Source organism: Rhinichthys klamathensis, unplaced genomic scaffold (genome assembly GCF_029890125.1).
Source record: "Rhinichthys klamathensis goyatoka isolate OS25496 unplaced genomic scaffold, OSU_Roscu_1.1 h1tg000148l_1, whole genome shotgun sequence".
In the NCBI taxonomy this organism is placed as follows: Eukaryota; Metazoa; Chordata; class Actinopteri; order Cypriniformes; family Leuciscidae; genus Rhinichthys; species Rhinichthys klamathensis.
In genome coordinates, this window is record NW_026606683.1 from 459935 (window position 1) to 480415 (window position 20481).

Here is a 20481-nt window from a genome sequence, read left to right on the forward strand (position 1 = left end):
GCTTCTGGTGTGTTCAGCGCTCAGGACGTAAGACTTATTTTGCTGTGATATCCAGAGAAGGAAAGCCTGTTATCATGTAACTGAAGCTGCTGGACACTCGCTGTGGAGAGCATCAGATGTGTTCTGCTGGAGGAGAGCGGGTTTTATTCTCCTCATCGAGCGAGTTCACGGGCAGGCCGTCGCCCGTCTGAGATCTGATCCTTTCATCTGCTCTTTAAAGGTTACACAGACATTTTTCTGCTCACCAGGGACAACAGAAACACACAGAGAGGCACAGAGATGTGTGATTATTGATGTTCCGCCTCGTACATTTCCATGGAGATTTTTTGGAAGCATTATATTAGTATTGCTTGTTTGAATCATGAAAGATAAGATGCTGATGCTGATTATTCGGCTAATAACTGCTCCCACTTACCTGGTTAACAAGGTTAATATTTGTTTTATGTAGTTTTTTTGTGTGTGCAATTTGAGTATTTATAAATGTGTAAAATGTTATATTTTTGTATTATATTAACATTACACATACAATAATATTAATATAATATTAAATTAATGCTTACTCAAATAAAAAAATGGACATAAAGAGACAGGTTTAACTGTTCATTTAGTGTATATATATATATATATATATATATATATACACTCAGCTAAAGGATTATTAGGAACACCATACTAATACTGTGTTTGACCCCCTTTCGCCTTCAGAACTTCCTTAATTCTACGTGGCATTGATTCAACAAGGTGCTGAAAGCATTCTTTAGAAATGTTGGCCCATATTGATAGGATAGCATCTTGCAGTTGATGGAGATTTGTGGGATGCTCATCCAGGGCACGAAGCTCCCGTTCCACCACATCCCAAAGATGCTCTATTGGGTTGAGATCTGGTGACTGTGGGGGCCATTTTAGTACAGTGAACTCATTGTCATGTTCAAGGAACCAATTTGAAATGATTCGAGCTTTGTGACATGGTGCATTATCCTGCTGGAAGTAGCCATCAGAGGATGGGTACATGGTGGCCATAAAGGGATGGACATGGTCAGAAACAATGCTCAGGTAGGCCGTGGCATTTAAACGATGCCCAATTGGCACTAAGGGGCCTAAAGTGTGCCAAGAAAACATCCCCCACAACATAACACCACCACCACCAGCCTGCACAGTGGTAACAAGGCATGATGGATCCATGTTCTCATTCTGTTTACGCCAAATTCTGACTCTACCATCTGAATGTCTCAACAGAAATCGAGACTCATCAGACCAGGCAACATTTTTCCAGTCTTCAACTGTTCAATTTTGGTGAGCTCTTGCAAATTGTAGCCTCTTTTTCCTATTTGTAGTGGAGATGAGTGGTACCCGGTGGAGTCTTCTGCTGTTGTAGCCCATCCGCCTCAAGGTTGTGCGTGTTGTGGCTTCACAAATGCTTTGCTGCATACCTCGGTTGTAACGAGTGGTTATTTCAGTCATAGTTGCTCTACTATCAGCTTGAATCAGTCGGCCCATTCTCCTCTGACCTCTAGCATCAACAAGGCATTAATGCAATTTAGATAATTGCATTAATGAGAAATTGAACAGGTGTTCCTAATAATCCTTTAGGTGAGTGTATATATACTGTATATATATATATATATATATATATAAATATATATATATATATACACATACACACACACACACAAATAATAAATGACTGATTCTTTAAGCATCAAGTGTTTCAGATCAAATGTTGATTATAATGATTTTACAGTGGTAATCTGGTGGAAACCATGGTTATCATTGATTGTCATTTTTGGCAAATTGTGAAATATAAATGCATTATCCTATCATGGTAAAAGTTTTTTTTTAATTATAATTTATTTACCATTATCATGGTAAAGTTGGCATGGAATTTGCTATTGTGTTGTGCTCTACTTTGATGTATAGCTGAGTAAATTGGCCTTTTGAACTAGAAAAGATGTCTTTGTGATGGTGAGCAGACGCTAATGTTTTTGATGAAAGATTACGAGAAGATTTCGAGAATTGCCACTTTTGATTTTATGGTCAATTTAAAGGCACTTGCATTATAATGAGACGTGGCCACATCACCCACAATTCCATGCGTCTGAACAAAAAACTGGGTAAAATGGTAACCCCACTCATGCCGGTTGCTTAGACTCGATGTTCACCGGCTTGGAAAGCACAAGCGTGAAAATGCTATATGCAGCTTTTCCCAGGTAGATAAATTGTACTTGGTCACGTCTTGTCTGTTCCTCCTCCTCCTCCTCCTCCTCCTCCTCCTCCTCCTCCTCCTCCTCCTCCTCCTCCTCCTCCTCACCGTGTCTCTCAATTGTCTTTCCGTTGTTCACTCTTTATCCAAAACATTACTCCCACTCCATTCGATCTCTCCCTCTCATTTAAATTCATGTATGGCATCCTCTGGAGGGGCAGTTGGGATTATGTGACACACAGAAGCTATCTCTGCGTTCAGGCTCCGATGTGTGGCGATGCCGAGAGCGGTTTCAATTTGAAAAACGCCTCCTGAATCTGATGGACTGACGGCAGCTGAATTAGAATAAAAATCCTGGGTGGTGGCTTATGTTGGTGAAATATCTGGAGCTGTTAAATATATTCAGTCCCATTGCAAACAGCAACAGCGAGCTCGATATAAACGAGGCGTGAAGTCGATTTCCTGTGCAATTTGTGTATTTGAAATGGTTGTGTCTAACAGGACTCGTTCATTAAGTTAAGAGGAAATGGCATTAGTGGCACTTGGTATTAGTGATGCTATTGCTCAAACTTCAGCAAAGTAATGACTAAATGAAATGTGATTTAGTTCACGATTGAACATGGTTTATTACCATCATGTACAGTTCAGTGTGTTTTCCCTGTGTGTGGAAAATCAGATCTTAAGACCCTGTGTTCATTATGCCCATTATTCTCATTGTGTCAAGATTATTATTACTGTACATGGCTCTCTGGAATACATGATTCTGATTGGTCAGTCGTGCAATTCTGCAGGCAAATATTTGTATATAATATCTCTAAAATCTATTATTGGTCGTTGTGTTGTCCTTGGCAACCATTTTCCTTCTCATATCACTTTGTGGTCTCTTTCTTCAAACATAATATAATTATTAAGCCTGTTTACTGTCAGTGTCCTGGTAGCGGGACACTTGGCATGCTTTTTCGTTGCTTTTCCCCCCTATATCACATATCACACAACTTGGTTAGACATATGGCTTTCATTTTCTTCTTTAGACACGAATTATTTTGTAAAATATATATTCATTATATATTTTACACCTTAATTTTGTGAAGTTGCTGTCACTTATTTATGCGCATTTATTTTAATATGTGGCCATATAATACATTTATTTATTTTAATATTTAGACATATAGAGTGCATTAGTTATTTAAAAAATAAGCTGAAATAATGCGGGCTGACAGCTTAAGCAGAAGCAAATACTATGGATTAACAACCTCATAGCTCACAGTTTGTCTGTCTTTAAAGGTTTGTAAGTTATTGTTAAAATCAATTTCCTAATGGAAAAAAATTGAGTTTTTTTACTTCCGGAACCCGGCTGTTGCTCTCTATAACGAGGCCTGACCCTGTCAGGGTTTATTTTGCAATAATGACTGGCTTACGTAATTACCTGAACAAACATCTAACCTGTGTCTCTGTCTCTCTTGTTCTCCCTCCAGGAATCATTGTGCTGCTGCGTTGAGCTCCTGGATTTCTGCTGCACCTGTTCACTTTGTGGATCTGTGGAATGGATGGATAGATAGATAGATAGATAGATAGATAGATAGATAGATAGATAGATAGATAGATAGATAGATAGATAGATAGATAGATAGATAGATAGATAGATAGGTAGATAGATAGGTAGATAGATAGGTAGATAGATAGGTAGATAGATAGGTAGATAGATAGGTAGATATCTGAGAGAGAGAGAGAGAGAGAGAGAGAGAGAGAGAGAGAGAGAGAGAGAGAGAGAGAGAGAGAGAGAGAGAGAGAGAGAGAGAGAGAGAGAGAGTATGAGGCAAAGTTTTAAGTCTGAAGGAGTGATGTGACGGTTGGATTCCTCCTACAGCTCGCCGGCTACAATGGACCTCCAAATCACACACTGAAACCTCACTGCTCAAGGTAGGGGCAAAGCCTTTCCTCAGTAAATACAGACTGAAAAAAGTCAGTAAAGGTTTTTTGTTGTTGCTGTTGCTCTGAAGTCCAAGGTTTGTCAAGGTGTCTTGCGCCAGTCATTTGAAAAGAACAAGAACAATCCCATGATATGGCCACATTAAGGGAATGTCCTGCATTTAATTCAGAAGTAAATTGTTTTGTTTAATGTTGTTTACCACAAAACACGATGAGCTTAAATATACTCACCTCCATCTTTTTATGTTCACGCAAACACACCAATGTTTTTAAGATCCAGTTTCATTCAAATAAGTCAAGCGTAGAAAGTCTGGCCTGTCGGGTTCATTTTCATTTCGTCTTTTCACACGTTACGAAAGCAGCATGTTCAGCACACTCTCTGATCCTCTCAGTCTGCAGGAATATTCAAAGGATTTTTTTTTGTTTTCTCATTGTTCCTGTTATTGCTGCTCCACTGGCACAGCGTTTCTCATTATCAGATCGGTTACCAAACGCTCCACAGAGGCCTGAAAACATGGACATATTCCAGCGGGTTGTGTGCAAACGCGTCTGTGGATAGACCATGCGCGTGTGTGTTTGTGAGTCTGTGCATGTGTGTACTAGTGTTCAGGACTTGTTTAAGGAATGTGTGTAAGTGTATGCATATCCAAAGGCTAAGAAGTGTTTCAGACTCGAGCAGGAAACCTGGCTGCACAGGAAAGGAAATAACTTATCAGGCGGCAGATGGAGGACAGCATGTGCTACACACACACACACACACACACACACACACACACGTATGAGTCTCGTATGCTGCATACCAAGGCTGCAATTTTTTTAAACCAAAAATTCATTTTTAATTTTTTTTTAATAGTATTACAATTTAAAATAAATGTTTTCTATTTGAATATATTTTAAAATGTAATTTATTCCTGTGATCAAAGCTGAGTTTTCAGCATTATTACTCCAGTCTTCTGTGTCACATGATCCTTCAGAAATTATTTTAATATCCTGATTTGCTGCTCAAGAAAAAAAAAATATTATTATCAATGATGTGAACAGTGCTTCATATTTTTGTAAAAACGCTATAAAAAAATCAGGATTCTTTGATTAATAGAAAGATCAAAAGATCAGAATTTATTTGAAATATACTTTTTTTGTAACATTATAAATGTCTTTGTCACTTGTGGACAGTTTAAAGCTGAAAAAAAAAAGTATTAGTTTCTTCAAAAAAATCTTACTGACCCTGAACTTTTTATGCATATTTGTGTATATTTCTTCTGGAATGGTTTAAATAGATAGACTGTTCCAAATTAGATTCAGGAAAAAAAAGTCTACATAAAATGGTTTAAAATAATTAAAAGAATCATGTTTTATATATTTTTTTTAGTTTTGAATCTTTTCATTACAACAAACAGTTTAAACTGATTCAGCTGTTCGGTGTGTTTGCTGCAGACGATTAAATTACAGTTCATTGGCCAAATAAAAGCACATTAAAATCATTGCGATTAATTACAGTATTGGTTGATTTTATATTGTCAGCTAAATCACTGCGAATCACGCGCACATTCATGAGCTCGATACTAACACGTTTACACTCACAAAATGCTCATCAGAAACCCTGTTTATTATGTGGCCCGGTCTGTCCGCTCCAAATGCCAAGGGGAAGTGTCTGAAGAGCCGTTCAGATATCAGACTGGAGGTTGTCCTTCTGATTGTTATCATTCATCACACTGTGATATTTACAGGAGCTTTGCTGCTCTCTTCTCTCACAGCATAAAAAAACAAAAAAACATCCATGTCGTTCCGAACCTGAATGAATTTCTTTCCTCTGTAGAACGTGAAAGGAGAGTATCCTGGCTGAATGGGGACCAAACATGACTAAAAAGCACCATAAAAGTAGTCCGTATGACCGGCGTGCTGTCTTCCAAGATTATGAAGTCATATGATAGCTTAAAGTGAGGAATGAGCTCAAATTTAGATCTTTATCCGCTGCTCTGTTCTTTTGAGTCCACGTACACTACCGTTCAAAGGTTTGAGGTCTGTAAGGTTTTATAAGCAGAAGTCTCTTCTGCTCACCAAGGCTGCATTTGCTTGATCAAAAATACAGTAATATTGTGAAATATTATTACAATTTAAAAATAACTGTTTTCTATTTGAATATATTTTAAAATGTAATTTATCCCCGTGACGCAAAGCTGAATTTTCAGCATCATTACTCCAGTCTTCAGTGTCACATGATCCTTCAGAAATAATTCTAATATGATTTGATACTCAAGAAAAAATATCAATGTTGAAAACATATTTTATGGAACTGTGGATTATCTGATGAATTGAAAGGAACATTAATTTGAAATAGAAATCTTTTGTATCATCAGAACTGTCTTTATATTTGTATAAATTTAATGCATCCTTGCTGAATAAAATTAATGAAATTGTTTCAAAGAAAAATAAGATGCATTGATGTCAACGATTGAATTGAATGATGAAATGATTGAATGTCATTGCTCATTCAAAGCTATCGTGTGACTTTGAAAGGCTTGGAATATAGTGCACAAGACTACATTTGTAATACTTTTATGGTGCTTTTTATCATTTTTGGAGCTTTAATGTCTATAATTCTAAGAGCAGCGTAAACATTCTGTGAATAAGAAGGTTTGGAATGTGGATGAATTGTTCTGTTAGCCCGATGATTCCAGCCAGACGGCGTTTCAGCATCTTTAATGTAAAACACAAGAGACGTCTCTCCTCCTCTGTCTGCTCGATCTCTCATCTCTCTCTCTACGATCGTTTGAGTCTTTTCATTTCCTGCGCTGTCTCGGCTCAGGACCAATCAAAGCTGGGATTGCCCTCCCCTGCTTTCCTGCATGGATTTCATGTCTCATTAATAAAATGCCAGCACACACACACACACTCACACACACACACGTGCGCACACACTCTTTCTCTCTCTCACATCGAACCATCCGATTCATCAGAGCCTGTTATAATGTCACGGCTCCCCTTGGTTTACAACTCTGTGCTGTGAAGTATCCTCAGCGGAGACTGGCATTCTTCTAAACCAATCAGTCATGGGTGGGTGGGGCTTATGGTGAGAGCTGGACTCTGATTGGCTGTTTTATTTCACTGCAATATCTGTCCAGTCAAATGGGGCGTTAAAGGTGAAGTGTGCCGTTCTATGTTAGATTAACATAACCCTGTGGTATTTGGGATCTAGTTATTCAATTCCATTTGGTGATATTAGTGGTGCAGAAATGACACACTTCACCTTTAATAAACCAAAGGCATGATGAGAAAGTTAATAAATGAAAAAAAAAAATTGTTTTATTGTGCAAAATTCATTTAAAAAATGCATCAAATTCTAACTTGCTTTGCAGTGTTATTTTAGTATTATTCACATTCTATTATATTTTATATTCATATTTGGAATTGGCTTTAATTCTAATTTAAGTGTTATGTGCTTTTGTCCTTTTATTGGTTTCTTTTGAAATAGTTCTATTTAGCTTTAATTTTCTATTAATTTAGTTTTAGTAATTTTAGTACTTCAATTTAAACATGTTCATTTCGATTAGTAGCCAAGACAAAATTTCTCATTTTTATTAAAAAATGTTTTGTCGTCTACTGTTTATACTTTATTTCAGCTTGATATCAATAAAATGAAAATACTTTGGAATAGTTTTCATTTTAGTTTGGCGTTACCAAACAGTGTTGCATTAATTCCATCAATTGCAGATGTATACAATCAAGTCCCGGCCTACGTTTTTTATTCTCGTTCAATATCCTGTTTCATTCAGAAATGCATCCAATTTTAGAAGCAAAATGGGTTGCAAATGCAGCTTTATGTTGACTTTATGCTCAAAGAATATTGCGATTCAGTCTCAGATTTTGTCAGGTTGTTGCAGCTGTGGGTGTTTGGAAGGTATGAGTATCTTTACCATGTTTACCTCTTTATTTGCTCTGATGTGTCAGACTGGCACTGTGTTGGCAGTGGCCACGCCCCCTCTATATGATGCCACCCCTCATGTGACCCGGCCTAGAGAGAGAGCGAGAGAGAGACACTCGGCCTGAAGGGGCTCAGATCAGTGGCCTCTTGTTGTGAGTGCGTGTTTGTGCGGGGATTGTTTGTGTGTGTGTGTAATCAGGACAATGGCGCTCAGTGTAAATCCAGTGCGGCCCAGATTTTAATAGTTCTTTCTCACAAGCCAATCCGAGCGAAAAACAGCCTTATGCAACCTTAATCAACAACATGGCACTGGCAGTCTGCTCCCACACACGGCATGCTGAAGTCTGTCAGCTTGAGAGCCGGGCATCTGGAAACAGTCTCTGAGGAATTCTGCAGGGTGAGAATGATCTGACTGAACCTGCTGTGTTACGTCAAAATAAAAGCTTGAGCATGCTCTGAAAAGCTGGTTGTGATATGACATGGAATAAAGTGTTTATTTTAATAATGAAAGGCCATAAAGCATCATAAAATAAAATGAAAGTAGTTCATATGACTTGTGCTCTATGTTCCAAGTGCAATACGACAGGCTTGTGATATCAATAGAAACACTGGGCTCATGAATAATTAATTAGCTTGCACTGATGCTGTGTTGTATTCTGTAGTCACGTTAGCTTATTAATATTCATGAGCCAACATTCACTTTAGTAGTATGTACAAATTTATTGCCTGTGTAAATGTGCATTGTTTTAAATAGTTTAGACTTTAAGTGTATCAAGGCAGTTTTATGTTTGCTCAACATTTTTTTATATTACATTTCATTTAGTATACATCCAGGATGTCAAAACTGAAATTTCAACAACAAGAGAAGATTAGAAATAAAACTTTCAAAATCATGTAAATCAATTCTCAGCTTAATGAATTTCCCAGCATAATAAATAATTATGTTTATATATACACCCACACACACACACACTCACTCTCTCTCTCTCTCTCTCTCTCTCTCTCTCTCTCTCTCTCTCTCTCTCTCTCTCTCTCTCTCTCTCTCTCTCTCTCTCTCTCTCTCTCTCTCTCTCTCTCTCTCTCTCTCTCTCTATATATATATATATATATATATATATATTTTTTTTTTTTTTTTTTTTTTTTTTTTTTACAGGACATGTAAAGTTAGTATGGTACAGTTTTCTCACCTGAGCAATTTTTATTCCAGCCAAATATCAATCTCTTAATAACGTCAAGTTCATCAGTGTAGATTTTACACAAAATGTGCATCACTCAACTAAAGTATAAACCCTAGAATTAATCTGCTAATGTTGATCTGTTCAGGATTAATTTGTGTTTGGGGAACTGGCCTTTCGTTTCATGTGAAATCACAGGTTACCTTGGCTGTGAAGATCAGCTGTTGAATTCTAGAAGGTAAAAGCTCAGCTGGCACGGCCTGTGACGTACATCTGTCAGCACACACTCGTCTTCAAAGAAAAGTTTGCCAGATGCACGTAAAACTGTAGTTGGGTGTTTAACTGGGTGTCTGTTTGAAATTTACTTGTGGTCATGGAACAGTTAAATATTGTTCCATTTTATTGGGCTGGCCAGGTGTTGGTCTCTTTCAGCAAACAGTGGGTGTTTTACTGGAAAATAAAGTGTTCTGGAAACAATAGAGGACAGAACAAAAATATGTTTACAACAGTGTACTTTTATATTCATTTATAATACATACTGCAATATTCAATAAAAAACAAGAATAGTCCATTTTGATTTCATGATGACTTTAGTATATTTTTATTTCAGTTTTATTTTTAGAAATATTAGTACTTTAGCTTAACTTATTTTATTTGTAATTTTTTTGTAATTTTTTCTTCTAATATTCATATTTCACATTATTTCAGCTTCATTTCAATTTACAAAAATGCGTTTTAATAGATTGATTTTTAGTTTTTATTAATTATAACACTTCTTTTTTCTTTATCTGCAAAACAAAATTACCTACGGGTATGAAATAAATATACCTTATCTTTTTCCTATGTTCTAAAATTGCTGAGCTTGAGAGAACAGGTTAATATTGTCAGACTTTTCAGTTTTTGATTAAATAAATTCTATGAAGAAATAGAGAAACAATATGTTCGTTAAAAACCGAGTTGTTCATGCCTGAAGCACCATGAGCTCTGGCACAAGATGACTCTTTCGGGCGACCCTTTGGCTTCAGCGGGTTGATTTATTTAGTCAAGATTTGGCAACAAGGTGTAGTTGTATGAGACGGGTCTATGACAAATGCAATATACTTGTTTAAATCCACGTTAATGCATAACCAGCATTAGCTTCTCATTCAATCTGCGGATGGCTAGCAGAATTGTAGCGTGTCAGTTTGTGTTTCTCCAGAAACACCAGAGTGAAATGAGCGACGAGAAATGTTTCTGGACTAAAAATGCACGTTTTAAACCAGCATAAATGAATTTTGTGGTCAATATGTTCGACATAGAGTCACATTATGATCAAATATACCTGTCCTAAAAATGAGTTTTGATGTTGGATCTTTTTAGTGGTCTAGGTTCTCTATATTGATGCATTTTTTCGTGACCATATGTGTGTGTTTCTCATGCAGAGCCCAAGGCCGCAATCTTCGTTTCTCAAACCACATCGGTTGTCACGTTTCCATGGCAACCCTCAGGAAGATGATGCGACTGCTGGCATCATTCGGGTCTCTGTATATCTGATGTGACCTCCCTGTGCAGGCCTGCATTAATGCAAGGGGTCTTTGCGCCGAAGGCAAACATGCCGTTATTGGAAGTTGGGTGGAGGGTTAACTTGACGGTCGAGACTCGCTTTAATGCGATGTTGTTGTTTGGTGGTCGCTGTGGGTTTGTGTGTTGTTGGGTGAGTCTCTTTCTCTTAAATGGGTCAGTGTGTAAAAACCCACATGGCAGATGGACCATCCCGAGAAAGATATAAAGACCTCCTCTTACAAGACAGGATATTAATGAAAAAGAACTTAAATACGATCTAAAAGGATTATTAAAAGATAGAATGAGAAAATGAAAAGGCCTTTGCTTGTGTTGGTTGAACTCATTTTAATGGCGTCTCCCAGGGTTGACTTTGCTTTGAGGTTTCTCTGAATTAGACCAAATGTGCCTGGCTTAGTTTCCTACAGACCCGTCCGACTGATTCACAGAGACAGTATTGTAGCAGGCGGGAGAACAACGCTCAGTAGGCCCAGCAAAGATCAAAATCAATTTAGTTGATTATTTGGCTGGAAACCTGTCTAGAACACGTCTGAGTCATATTTCATACAGAAAACAAAAGGAATGAGCAACAAATTATATTTTGCCTAAAGAAAATGAAGCCTGTTTTCAGGACCAGATTTTTTGCATCATGACAATTTAAATATATATATATATATTAGGGCTGTCAAATGATTAATCGTGATTAATCACATCCAAAATAAAAGTTTTTTTACATAATATATGTGGGTGCACTGTGTATAATTATTTAATATATATATATAAATACACACACATGCTTGTATATATTTAAGAAATATTTTCATGTATACACTGTATATAGATTTATATATAATTTATATTATATATAAATATTTTATATATAAATAATATTTTTTCTTAAATATACATGCGTGTGTGTGTGTGTTTATATATATATACGAAATAATTATACACAGTGCACCCACATTTATTATGTAAAAAAAAAACTTTTATTTTGGATGTGATTAATCATTTGACAGCCCTAATATATATATATATATATATATATATATATATATATATATATATATATATATATATATACATATACATATAACTGCATAAAAACAGCACAAAATTTGTGACTCGTTTCTATGTTCTGTCTTATTCTGCTTTCTTAAAGTGATATGTTCTTTAACACTTTAACACTTGTCGTATTTTAATGCAAACGAGCTCTTCACGTGGCAGCGTTGCTAAGTGAGATGAAATGAGAACGTCAGAGTGTTAAAATCACACTGTCATTCTGTGAAGATCATGGTCAAATAACATTTACAGATAGAACAGAATGATATGAGGGGAGGAAAGTGCCAAAATCCTCTTTAACAGCAGCTTTCAAATGAGACTTTCTGTCAGACCTGCCAGGAATTCGGAGAATGAAAATAAACGAACGCTCTAAGGTGTGCGATTATTTTCAGGGAAACGCATGGCTAAAGTAGATCCAGCCAGACTGAGGTAATTCACACACACTAAATATCTCTGATCTGAATATCTTTAACATCTGAACAATGTTTTGGGGTGTGGTAACTTTAGAATACGTGGAATCATACGTGCTAATAATTCAACGGGCCTTTGTAATTTGTTCCCAACATGTATGTATGGCTGTTTTTCGAGGAGTTTTTGGTGTTTTTCAGCTGGTCAGGCTGGGTGACACATGCTTGATGCCCAGATAAACCACCTGTAAACAGTCATGATTACTTTACTGACACTTGCGGTGCAGAAATCGCTCACGTCGGCTTTAACGTAACAATTGTGTTTTTTCTTTTTAAGTTAAGTATTTTCTGTCGTGGCTGTGCTGGCGGTGTGCGCGCGCTTTGAGTGTTTGAGACATTTTGTTGTCTTTCCCTCCCTGCACTTATTTTGGGTTGTATCTCTACTATAAGACAGACACGCGTCACCTGATTATAAGCTGATGATGGCATGTCGAGCGATGTCGTGGGTTGGTAATTATGTTTTCTCTGTAGTAAGCAGCTCCTGCAATCTGTAAAATTGCTGTTTAGTCAACAGTCTACATGGAGAAGGAGGGAGTTTACTAGATTTTATTTTACAAATAATAAGCTTTGAATCTCAAGTACATATTTACTTGTGTGATGTGCATTTTTTATGCTTATTACATTATTGAAATATTATTATTGGCAAATTCTATTGGAAGCATGTTTCTCCCTAATATTTTCCATTATGAGTTCTTAATTATTTCCTAGTAAATCAAGTCCAGATCAGCTGCTTCTGAAGTTCTATTTCAGTTTGGATGCTGCCTTTGTCTATATACGCTACATGTATATGTACATTAGTTTCAGGTGCATTGATAATTTGGACAGACACATTCAACCCAAGTACGTTTACACACTTCATACACAGGCATACACACATACTTTTGTTCTTCTTGCTTTTGCTGATTGCATAAGGAAATGACATGTCTGTGCGAACACAGGAGCGTTCCTCATTTATAGACCGAGCAGTCGCTGGGAGTTTTCGTGTGGGCTACAAACCCCCACGACAGAGCGTCATTAATTCATGGTTAGCAGCTTCGACACACACACAAACACAAACAGAGATAGTCTCACTTACCATTTAATACAGCGAGTGCATCCAGAGATGTTTCCGGCACACGTTGGGGACGGGTTAAGGCCTCACCCAAGGCTATCTGCAAATGCCTTTCGTATAAAAGGAGCCTGTCTGCTAGCTTTACCCCATGACCTTTTTACAGTAATGACTCTAAGAAGTGCCCTATGCTGAGGGCAGACCGCTCCTGACCATAGCAAACACGTCACATGTTCTCTGAAGGAGGGAAGTGTGGGACACAGGGATGGAGGGATGGAGGAGGAAGACAGGCGATGTGGGAGGAGAGGTTTCATTGTAATTATGTAAAGGTAAAAATTAACATTAGAGTTGAGTTTGTTTACAGACGGAATCAAATAAAAATTCTGTCATCGTTTACTTTATGCACAATATATTGGTACCATATCGGTTATTAGGTGACAAGTTTTTTTCTATTCATCAATATTAAATATTTAATTGCGCATGCTCATTTCCTATATTTTAAGGGGATTTAGATTACCATCATCTGTGTTATGTAATATGTAACCTTTATTAAAAAAAAATAAAAAAATTTGTTTGAAATAGTGTATTCTATACACTACCGTTTTTTAGTTTTTAAAAGAAGTCTCTTCTGCTTATTTGATCAAATATACAGTAAAAAAAAGTAAAATTGTGAAATATTATTACAATATAAAATATCTATTTCTTTCTATTGTAATATATTTTCAAATGTAGTTTATTCATGTGATCAAAGCTGAATTTCCAGCATCATTCCTCCAGTCTTCTGTGTCACATGATCCTTCAGAAATCATAAATAATGAATAAAAATACCAATTTCTTTCTATTTCTAAAAATAGAGTAATGACCCATTTCAGTATATTTCTGACACAAAACCATATGACTTCAAAGCCTTAGACTATATGGCACACACATCATATGGATTAATTTTATATATTTATGTTTTTGTTGTTGTTGTTGTTTTGTCTCCATTCACTGTCATTGTGAAAAAGAGACTCGTACAATTCCTGTATTGTTCCATTAAATAAATAGTTTGGAACATCATGTGGGTGAGTAAACGATGACAGATTATTTATTTTAATTTTTTTCCGAGTTAAACTCATCTTTATTTGGGACTTGGGAGAAGCTCCACACAGTCTATTAACCCTCTGGAGTCTGAGAGACACAGATTTGTCAGACCCGTTTGCCTGCAGTAAAGTGTGGCTACACAAGATTTATGTGTGTCACTGATTTGCCCCACTTACTTTAACAGTTTCCACTGTGTCCTAGCAAAAACACAGCAGTGTGTGTGTGTGTGTGTGTGTGTGTGTGTGCACTGAACAGGAAAACTTGTCCCCACTGTGCCCTTGAACAATACCTCTTACCGCATGTATCTCCACAGAGACATACAGAAGTTCCTCTGGATAAAAAGCATATGCAGTTGCAATATTCTGTTCATTTGCATGCATTCACTTGGATGCAGTCTATATATGCTATGGAATATATACATATACATATTCATGCTTACCTGTGCAGTTGTGTCCCTGGGCTTGGCTATCGGCCCTATACCGCATGAAACGGGGAGGGTCATTTCTTCTCATTATAATTCTGCCATCAGTCTTCGTGTGACTGCAGCTCTCCGCTCTCAGCTCTTTATTAATCGCCGTGGGATAGTGTATCGACTCAAACACTCTGCTGCTGTCCGGACTCCGGTGTGCTCTGGGATACTGTCGAAAAATGCAGCATTTGATCACGGTTTATCACAGCGGCTAATGCAGAAAGCACTTTATTTCACTCCCGGCTGATAAATGATGCAGTCTGTGAGGTTACCAGGGAGAAAGTCTGGTGTACGCTGATAATGCAACAAGAAGTAGCTGAGAAAAAATATCCATGAACTTTTTCATAATCAGGATTTTAGGTAAAGTACATATATGCATAAAGGAAAGTGTATATTTTGGGTGATGTAACTCACCCAAATTATTTATTTATTTATTTTACTTAAAATAGTTTTCTTAAATTTATAATAACCTCCTTTTTTTTTTTTGCAGTTCACATAGTTCTGTGGACAATTTGTTCTGGTGTTTTGTGTCTGGTTTCAAAGGGAACTTTTCAGGCTGGGAGACCATTTTAGCTGGTTTAAGATTAGCTGGATTTAATATATTATGCACTGCTGGACTCTTTTAAAAGATTTTAATAATTAATAGAAATTAAATATACAGAAATTAATAATAAATAAATGATAATAAATAATGAATACATTAATGAATCATTTATTTATTAATTTTATAATAATTATTAATGAACAATAATCAATAGTAATCAATAATTTATGAATTAATTAATAAAAAAATAGAAATTGATCATTTTTTTGAAAGAATGGATCAAAAGTGACTATAAAAACATATAATGTTGCAAAACATTTATATTTCGAAAATAAATGCTGTTCTTTTGAACTTTCTATTCATCAAAGAATATACTCAAATAGAAAACAGTTCTTTTAAATTATAATATTATTTCACAATATTACTGTTTTACTGTATATTTGATCAAATAAACGCAACCTTGGTGAGCATAAGAGATTTAAAACAGCATGTCTTTGGCATAACCTGCACAAATGAATTATGCACGATAAGACCAGAAATGAGTGTTAATGTAAATCAATGTAAAATCAGCATGTTCATTTTTTAAAGTATACATACATTCAGATGTATAATCACCTAATTCAATAATGAACTTCACATGAACTACCCTACTTTCTGCTGATAGTTTGGCATGCAGTTTGAACACCTCCAGGATTCTCTAGTGTTGAGTGGTTTGCATTGCAGGACCACAGGGATTTGTCTGTAACCGGTGTGTGTTATATATGCTTTGTGCTGGTTTAGTGAATTAGCAGCAGCACCCACTTCATTTTCTCAATGAAGAGCATCGGCGGCTGTGCGTGGGTGTTTTGTGGAGTATCTTATCTCTCTCGAGCAGCGCTGATAGCAGAACTGAGACTGAATCAATTCTTGTGGCTTTTCCCAGAAGTAGCCCACGACATCTGCCCTCCAGATAGAGAAGAGAGAGGCCGGCCTACATTCACAAGCACACGCTAACGCTCTCTGCTCATGCGTTTACTAGTCTTTCAAGCATCTCTTTTACTTTTACTATGGGTTAGGGATTTAGAATATGCCCCTAACCAAAAGTATGATGCATATTTGATCATGTACTGTTTGAGTAATGAGTGAGAGCAAATTATGAGGAGAGACTCAGTCTTGTCCTCTTCTGCCACTGCTAAATGTGTCAATCATGTGATATGCAGATTAAGGGGAACGGCAGACACCCACTGATGGGGAACAGTAAATAATCTGCTTCCCCCCCCAAAAAAATACCCTTTCAGATTTAATAATGAACAGATTAAGAATCAGATGAGCCTTCTAACACCTCTAAATTCAGATTGTAGAATTCTAGATTAATTCAGATAAGGATTTTTTTTAAATCCGCTTGATAGCACATTTAGCACATGTGCACCTAAAATCCCCCCAAAACTAAATAATCATGTGTAATCTACGAGAAAGTGAAGTTTAAGAGTTTGCGTCTAGCCTGTCAGTGCAGAGATGCTCTCGGATTGAAAGTGTTTGTACTGGAACTCTATTTAAATGACTCTGGTGACATCTAGTGGAAAAGTAGTAAAACATATTTGTCTGTGTCCAGTAATACAGTGCTGTATGTCTTTCTGCTCTGTTGTTTTTGAATAGAGTCTCATATAAGTAAGGAAATTATCAGAATATTTTAAAATAATTTACTCTGATATGCTCTCTTCTTCTCTTGCAGACACAATGGTCCTTGTTTTTTTTGTAACAGAAGCTCCAGACACATCCAATTCAACCGTGACCAATGACACTGGTAAGTGCTCATCATTTATAGTTGATAATAATAATAATAAAATGAGCATTACTGTTTTTTCTCTCTCCAAATTCTTCCAATTCTAAATGCAGAGTATCACATTTATCGTACACACAAAATACTTTATTTAGCAATTTTTCCATCACTGAAGATAAATTCATAAATAAAGAAATAATACCTTTAGAATGTCTTATATAGGGTGTAAATGGTATTATTTTGCCATCAAATGATCCATCATTGTTTTATTGTCTGTTGTACTTTTGTTTTCCATTCATTTTGGCATTTGTAATCATTGGCTTGATGTGTGAAAACAGGATCCTATGACACCGCTGTTTCACTCAAGGTGGCGCTATAGATGATGTCACCTTATTCACACACTGTAAAAAAAAATTGTTGCCTTAAATTCAGTAGAATCAACTTGGATGTTTAAGTCAACTTAAATTACATTAACTGACTTTAAAAATGGGTTGAAACTTCAAAAAAACTTTAAAAAGTTGAAAATTTTGATGAGTTAAAGCAATGTAAACACATGTTGTCATAAATTATTGATCATATAATTTTTTTACAGTGCATACATTTTTAAAAATAAATAAATTAAAAATTAAAAATAAATTTTTGCTGCAAATTCATGTCAAATTTGTTTTGACAAATTTCTATATCGAACCTTTTTTTATATATAATGCCCAGAATGCATTGTTACAGTACATTACGTTTGAATGAAAAACAGTATGTTACTGTCAGAATTATTATTATTATTATTTACAGCATATCTAATTTTATTTATTGAAGCTATTTTAAATTTGAGACATTTTCAGACCTGGAAAATTGGGATTATTATTATTTTTTTGGATTGCAACCTCTATAAAATGATGAGAAAATGTAGGCATTTCTCACAAATAACTGTAAAACTGTTGTAAACTCAAAATGTGAACCAACCAATACTGTAACCATTTTTTGTTGTTGTATAACATTTAGCAGCGAGATGAAATTTGAATCCTCCCTGGTCGCTGTCAGTGTTTAAGCATTAGTGTGTATGTGTGTTAAATCTGCGGTGGATTACGCAGACTGCTGCAGTAAAGTGCTGATCGCGGGTTTAGCTTTAGCGGGTGATTCTTGTCAAACCTGCTGTTAAATGAATGAGCGATGCTTATCCCCGCAGTCAAAACAGCTCCAGCGTCTCTATTAAATCACTAATAATGCCTTCGCTTGACTGGCTGCCATACCTCACTTAAACGCTAAGTGTGTCTGTTCCGGCTCCAGCGGCTCTGTTCGTGGGCCAGTTTCCTGTTCTTTTGTTCACTGTGGGTTTAACTGCCTCTCCTTCTTCCTTTAGGGGACTCGTACAACACACACATCCTGCCCATACTGCTGGGGCTGTCCGTCTTGCTGCTTTTTCTTGGGTTGCTGACCTGGTTTTGCCACAGGTATGGCACACAACACAAACACTGAGAGTTGTTAACTGTGAGTCTGTCATATGCTCACAAGCTCCGCCCCTTTCTGATTAAGGGAGGGACAGGAACTGAGACATGCTGTCACACACACACATATATTTATTCATACATAGAAGCCACAGATTTTCGCATGGTTCTAGCAGCTGAGAGTGTGTTGTGTAGCGTGTGTCTGTGGAGAAACAGCACCTCTGATGAAAAAGAGCCAGAGTTTTCGTTGGTGAGACAAACTTGAAGACTTAGGATTGTGATATATATCCTCTTTTCCTGATATGTTTAACCCTCCTTTTCTTTATTGTCTTTCAGGTTGAAAGGCCAGAGGAAAGCTGTCATCACAGCCGTCGACAAGAAAGTACCAAATGGCATCCTGGAAGAGCAAGGTACACGGTTTCTTTATCTGCTCTGAGTCTGAATCGGTCAGCTATTTAAGACTGGATAAAAGTAACTGGGTGATTTTGAACGCTCTGTTGTAAAGTGAGACGTCTTGGCGAGTTTCACTTTATCAAACGTGCTATATTCGGCTTCCTGTTGCCTCAAGATGCAATGTGCCTCTTGAAGAGAGCAGGACGTGAGCGTGTTCGTGTGCTGAACGTACGTTATTCTATCCAGAACGACTGCAATTGCCTAACAAGTTCACTTTGGCTGTGGATTATAGATAATATTATGCTGATTTTTGAGGAATGTTGTCATCTGCATCCGCGATGTTTACAATGAAACACCAAACCATTGATTAAAAACTATTTTTTATTTAAGATAACACATTGTTTCACAAACTTGTGTTTTCATGGCTTAATTCTTTAATAAATCTTAACTATTTTAATAACATATTTTAAAGTTTTCATAAAAATTAGACTTTTTAAACTCAACTTTCAGGCAAGACTTTGTCAGCCAACAGCAAAATTTGTCTTGACGCACTTTTTCTTTTCTAGTTTATTATTAGTGAGCATTACTAATATTAGTGATTCATTAAACTATGAATCTTTAAACATGGATTTTACAGTGTCATTGTTACATATGTTACATGTAGTTACTATAGTAATAACTATAAATTATGTATAATTACACGCAACTAACCCTTAACCAAACCAAACCCTAATATTAACCCTATAGCAAGTACATGTAGTTTCTTAAAATTAGTCAGTACTTAAATGTATTATAACTTTGTAACATAGACACCTTAAAATAAAGTGTAACCAAATGATGTATTGTTTTGTTTCATGGATACAGTGATGTACATGGCAACATGATGCTGTTTGTGGTTCCATTATCAATATTTCCTCAAAAATATTCAAACATGACTAAAACATCGTGAAAGAGGAAGAAGGTTCTTTTTTTAATATATGTTCCTGTTTGCTTTTATTAGAGTTTGCATGTTTGACACAAAAGCTGTGGCTCATGGTTAGCCATAAGAAAGATACATCACAAAAGTGGTCTCTATAAGACTAGATTGTGTTTCTTAGACAGCAATCAATGAGATTAGCCTTGGATTTAGTCTCCAGAATCTCAGATTGTTCTCTCCTCACAATCTCCTCTAGATGTCCAGAAGGGATCTCAAACTGGTTTGCCCTTATAGGGTCAGATTGTCGCCACAGACTGTGTCTTGTCGAAGGTCTTGCAGATTTATGTATTAGGCTTCCTCTGCACTTTTTCTCCGATTATCCTATTAACATTTCAATCTGAGAGATTGTTTCGGTGTTCGGAGGTGAACGTCACACCCATGTAAAGGAAATGGTTTACCAACTTTCTCCAGCTCTCTGTGCCACACACTCTGTGTGTTTGTCTCTTTGATGTACACTACCGTTCAATAGTTGG

At 36.4% G+C, this 20481-nt stretch overlaps 1 protein-coding gene across 4 annotated transcripts in view; it reads left to right on the plus strand.

Moving 5' to 3' along the window:
- Nucleotides 1–3954: 3954 nt before the first annotated feature.
- Nucleotides 3955–20481, plus strand: part of ptprea (protein tyrosine phosphatase receptor type Ea) — a 37396-nt gene continuing 20869 nt past the window's right edge. For 2 of the 4 annotated variants that reach the window (XM_056258076.1, XM_056258074.1), the window contains exons 1-4: nt 3955–4120; nt 17150–17221; nt 18555–18645; nt 18976–19049. In XM_056258076.1, the coding sequence (XP_056114051.1) occupies nt 17155–17221; nt 18555–18645; nt 18976–19049 (232 nt within the window). In that variant the 5' untranslated portion in view covers nt 3955–4120; nt 17150–17154. Of the gene's footprint in view, nt 4121–17149; nt 17222–18554; nt 18646–18779; nt 18890–18975; nt 19050–20481 lie in introns of those variants that run through there. The other 2 variants (XM_056258073.1, XM_056258075.1) reach the window with 2 other exon arrangements.